Here is a 5,296-nt window from a genome sequence, read left to right as displayed (position 1 = left end):
ATATTCCCGACTTTTTAAAGGCTTCATTTAAAAATTATTTCAAAAGATTAGAGCCAGGGGGTTTAGGGCAGAGACTGAAGTATACAAAACCCCGCAAAACACAATTTGGGCTTCCTTCTTTGTACACGAGTAAGAGAGGGGAGACTTTCAGCACTTGGGACAGCGCCCCACCCGGCCCAGCCAGCCTACCTTCAATTGCTAGGATTGCGCCGGCTACAAGCCTCCCCCCCTCCTTTTCAGCCTCCCCTCCCCGCCGAGGATTGCAGCTTCGCCATTGGCTCTTCTCTTCTCCCCTCTGCAAGCAGCCAACTCTCCAGCCACAGAGACTCAGCCCACCTTGGAGTTCTCTCCTAGCCTTTCTAGCGTTGGGGGTTGCCCAGGCCAGAGGAGAGAGAAGAGGGAAATTGAGTACTGAGAGGGTAGCTCCCCACGACCCTCCGGATAACTAACTAGACTCTGTCTATCCCCACTCCTCCCCCGCCCTCACCTATCCTGGTTTTACCCCACTTTCTTTCAAAATGAACCTCAACTTCACCTCCCCTCTCCATCCAGTGTCTTCCCAGAGGCCCACATCCTTTTTTATTGAGGATATCTTGCTGCACAAGCCCAAGCCGCTGCGAGAGGTAGCTCCCGACCACTTCGCTAGTTCCCTGGCCTCCCGCGTCCCACTGTTAGACTATGGTTACCCCCTCATGCCCACGCCGACCCTTCTGGCTCCTCACCCGCATCATCCTCTCCACAAAGGCGACCACCACCACCCTTATTTCCTTACTACCTCGGGTAAGTGGCAGGTACTTATGGGGACACGCGAAGGGAGGGAGGAGGGCAAGGAGGGTATAAAAAAAAAAGGAGGGAAAAAAGATCGTTCTAGCTCCTATTTTCTTGGGCGATTAGCCTGGGAGGGGAAATCTCGGGGTTCATGTTCCTCGTTCCCTTGGTAGCATCTCTCCCGAAGTAAGAACGGACGTCGGCTGGATGTGTTGGGTCTATAAGTGAGGGGCACACCTGAAGAATCTAAAATTAGAGAAATACCTAATGTTCTTTACAAGTCGTTACTTAGGAGCCTCAAGGCTCAGAGAAACGTGGTCATAATGCACCAGGAGGCTATTAAGTATTATTAACATTGGCCCTTTGAGGATGATAGAGGTGGTTCGATTTCTCCCCCAAAAGGACTTTGGTTGTATACCTTCTTGTTTTTCCGTCGAGCCTACAAGATTTCACGATGCCAGGGGTTCGGGAATCCAGAAGCAGATGCCTTTGAATCATTGTCTGTATCTCTGATTACCCTTTCCGTTATCCTGTGGGACTTTTGCAGTAGAGGATGGATGCCCGATCCAGTCTTTGCCAATTGTGCCTGGGCTTCAAAAAAAAATTCAGAAGCTTTTGAAGACTGGCAGGTTGGCCCCGAGGCCGATACCAAAACGCGTGGAGAAGAAAAAGGTAGAGGAATATATTTCCTCCTTCAGCCCAAATGTTGCTCCATCTCATTTACAGTCACAGGCTGGGCACACTGCCTTCCTCTCAGTTCCTCGCTTCTTCCGAACTTGGGGGTCCAAAGTTATTTCAGCTCTAAGCATCTCTGTCGAGGAATCATTGTCAGGCCTATGCCCAAATGGAAAAAGGGCAAGGGAAATAAAAAGGGTCTAGTAAGTATAAGACACATAACTTTCATGTTAAGGAGAAATCCTTTCAGGAATCCTTTCCCCAACTCTATTGCATCCCACTCAGGATATTTTCTAGAGTCGAATAGTTAATGCTAGCCCCAGAACTCTGCTTGAGAGCCTGAGGGAAATGAGTGATGGAAATGATGAGAGGGGTTGGGAATGGGAAGCAAAAATGAGAGATTTCGAAATAAGTACACCAGAGACAGGGACCAGGACTGGGACCAACGCTGGAATGGACTTACTTCCCGAAAATGCGGTTGACGCTGGAACGGTGGAGTTTTGACTAATTTCCACAGAAAATCGAAACATTTGGAATCGAATTCTCAAGACTCGTGTTGACACTGTCTCCAAACAAACCCCGATTTTCTTCCCAGTCTTAACCAAGGTCACAATTTCTGTTCCATCGCCCACTTTCCCGAAGAATAGATCTAATTTCTCCACCGCTGCCGCCAGCCTTGTTCTTTTTTTGGGAAAAAACAAAACAAAACAGTGTTTCTTGAAGACGGAGGGATGATTTGGCTAAGGACTTCAGGGCAAGAGACTGAGGTAGCCTCTGGCCGACCTCCAGAGAACAGTTCAGGCGTACATGTTCAATCCTCTGTCCTCTGGCGCCCCTGAAATAAACCCGGGAGCTAATGTGTCAGGCGGGAAAGGTCTAGTGCGGCTCAGTCAAGAACTGCTCTGCACAATAATACTTTTTACTTTGATTTTGTTTCCTTCCTCTCCTCTCCATTTTAAGGTGAGAAAGATGGGCAGCCCTCCTCAAGATGAAGGCCGCTAGGTTAAGAAAAAGGTGAACGCGGAAAGATGCTATTGATCCTACCTTGATTTCTTCAGTATTAGATTTGGGGGAGTCCTCGAGAGAAGTTGCTTTTAAGGGGAAAACGGGGCTGAAGTAACTGACGGATCAGGACCTTCAGAGAAAGAACAGGGAGGCTATGGAATACCAGAAAAGAGATCTTCTCCATCTCTCTCGAATTTTCTTTGAAGTCTCCACAAATACAGGATTCTTTGAACATCTAAGGAGCTGTTTTCGTTTTCTACTACTGATGCTGCTACTTTATGTAGAGTTCATTCAGAAGATGTCCAAGCCTTTTTTACACTGGCATCTTGTCCTTTCTACCCTAGGGGTCTCAGGCTTCACTCCCCAAATGAAAACCGAGGTTTAGGAGAGCAGTCATAGGCACAGGGTCCGCCGTCGCGGGGTTAAGGGGAGGTTCTGGGGCTGGGGTTGCTTCTCAGTGGCTGGGACCTCTCTCACCCGATCTCCTTCCTTCCTCGCTAGGGGTACCGGTCTCTGCGTTGTTCCCGCATCCCCCTCACACCGATCTTCCGGGGAAGCACTGCCGCCGCCGAAAAGCTCGCACAGTCTTCTCCGACTCTCAGCTCTCCGGCCTCGAGAAGAGGTTCGAGATCCAACGATATTTGTCCACCCCAGAGCGGGTAGAATTGGCCACGGCGCTCAGCCTGTCGGAGACTCAGGTAGGGAAGGAAGCAGTGGAGCGTTAACTTCTCGTTCCTCCGCTCTGAGCCATTCTGATAACTGCCCTTCCCAACTCAGAATAATAGCTCTCCTTAAGCTTTACAAAGTACTCCTCACCCCGAAACCCTGTGGAGCATCGCTTAAGCTATCATTCCTATTTTGCAGATGAGGGAGAGGGAACTCGGAAACGATAGGTAGCATGCCCAAAATTGTAACCAAGTTGTCTGTCTCCCAGCAAGTTCTAGCTTTTCTATCTATACCTGCCTTTCACAAAGCTTTCTCTGCAAGGGAACGACTTAATAGTCTATGATACCTCCAAAAGTCAATTAGGAATCTCTGTTCTACACCTAATCCAGTCCAAACAGTGACTTGCCCAAGGTCACACAGTAACTAGAAGAGCTGGAATTTAAACCCAGTGCTGGCAATACTTAATAAATGTGCATTCCCTCCATCTTATTCCTGACCCTTCAATTTTCTATCAATTTTCTTTGAGGAATGCAGCAATAATAAATGAGCTCTGGTTTGGGATAGTTATAGAACCTGAGTTGGAATAGACACTATCTCTGTGTCCTCTCATTTCTCATGTTTCTTTGTAAAAATGAGAATAATAACACTCGCACTAATACTATCACATTTATGCGAGAATCAAGATATGTAAGTCTCCTCGGAAACTATACAGTTTCATATGTTACTTGCAAAAGAATTGAGAATTCCATTTATTCCTCTGTAAAATGAAAGATATGGACTAGCTGTCTAATGTCGCTTTTGGCTCATATATGTAGTGCCTTCGGCATGCTCATCTCCAGTCTCAGTTTTATACATTTCTTGACTTCTTCTGGTACATTTCCTTCCCTGGCCCTCTCTAAAGCTGTGCTTTGGGACGCAAGTCATTTTGAAACTATGAGTCTGCCCTGTCTCAGCCCCTAGGGTTGAGAGCAGTGGCTCAGTGAATATTGAACTTTGTTATTTCCTAACAAATCTCCATCCTGCACCAAAAAGTCAGGAAGTGTTTGAGAAGGTCCGGAATTTATCGGTCGCTTTTAGCAATAGCTAATGATTATTAACACTAATCATCATCACCACCACCGCCACCATCATTATTTTAGGATTATTAATTTTAATATCCACGATGTTTTATTCCTCATTATTCATAATTTCTAGTCTGATTTTTTGAATTTTTGCTCAGTAACTAAATCGAGTCTAGGTTTTCACTGTTATCACATACTTAGCGAAGTGTGTACTTAGCTGCTTCGAATACTAGTGTTTTAGGTATTTGTAACCGTGATTACCTATCGGAATGAATAACTACGAGTTTTATTTCTTTCATTCGGGGAAGGTGAAGACTTGGTTCCAGAATCGGAGGATGAAACACAAAAAACAGCTGCGGAAAAGCCAGGACGAGCCTAAGGCATCCGGCGGCCAGGAGAGCCCCCAGCGCAGCCCACACACCTCCGAGGCGGTGCCGGTTGAGCCCCGGGGTGGGCCGCCCGTAGCCGGCCCCTTCGTTCTCACTGAGCCAGAGGACGAAGTGGACATCGGGGACGAGGGGGAGCTGGGACCCGGGCCGCATCTACTCTGAGCTATTGCGTCCGAGGGAAAACGGGAAAGATAGGGACCGGGGAAGGGAAGCCATCCCGTTGGGTGTCTCTTTTGAAGAGAGGACACAGACTCCTGGGTTTACTGGAGACCGATTAGGGATAGGGCTGCCTTTTTCCTGCTACTTTGAACGATAAACAACCCCCTCTTCTACAACTACAGTTCCCATTGACCCTTCAGAGAGCGAGTTTGGCCCATAGTCCTAGACAATATTTCAGGGTTTCCTTCCCCACAGATCTCGTGGTCTCCGCACCTGTTCCCGGCCAATGTTCTCCTTCACCGGCTAGTTCCAGTTAAGGGCTGAGGAAAGGACTAAGGGTATGTTAACACTACAGTCGCCCCCATCTGAAGATTAGCCCCGTGGGAATCAAAAGAGGCCGGTCCAGAAGATATTCGAAACTGGTCGGGGAGAGGGATTCTTTCTAGCCTGAGCCTCAGAACCCTTCTCAGTCCTTCTGCCTCCTTTGCTCAGGTATGGCTCTTCTGTCTCCAGCAACCTCGGCCCATTCTTCCTAGATTCGATTGGAAAGAAGTGAATCGGTGTTAAGAAAAA

At 47.7% G+C, this 5,296-nt stretch overlaps 1 protein-coding gene across 1 annotated transcript; it reads left to right on the top strand.

Annotated features, from left to right (window-relative positions):
- The first annotated feature begins 518 nt into the window (after window positions 1–518).
- Window positions 519–4,726, top strand: BSX (brain specific homeobox). Its single transcript, XM_074297386.1, has 3 exons — window positions 519–780; window positions 2,950–3,146; window positions 4,484–4,726. The coding sequence occupies exons 1-3, from the start codon at window positions 519–521 to the stop codon at window positions 4,724–4,726; spliced, it is 702 nt and encodes a 233-aa protein (XP_074153487.1).
- Window positions 4,727–5,296: the final 570 nt, after the last annotated feature.

Source organism: Sminthopsis crassicaudata, chromosome 3, assembly GCF_048593235.1.
Source record: "Sminthopsis crassicaudata isolate SCR6 chromosome 3, ASM4859323v1, whole genome shotgun sequence".
NCBI classification, from domain to species: domain Eukaryota; kingdom Metazoa; phylum Chordata; class Mammalia; order Dasyuromorphia; family Dasyuridae; genus Sminthopsis; species Sminthopsis crassicaudata.
This window is presented reverse-complemented; position numbering and strand designations above follow the sequence as displayed.

Coding starts and splice junctions, on each gene's coding strand:
- BSX (XM_074297386.1), top strand. CDS start 519: ATGAACCTCAACTTCACCTCCCCTCTCCATCCAGTGTCTTCCCAGAGG. Junction 781..2,949: donor TTATTTCCTTACTACCTCGG/GTAAGTGGCAGG, acceptor CTTCCTCGCTAG/GGGTACCGGTCTCTGCGTTG. Junction 3,147..4,483: donor TCAGCCTGTCGGAGACTCAG/GTAGGGAAGGAA, acceptor CATTCGGGGAAG/GTGAAGACTTGGTTCCAGAA.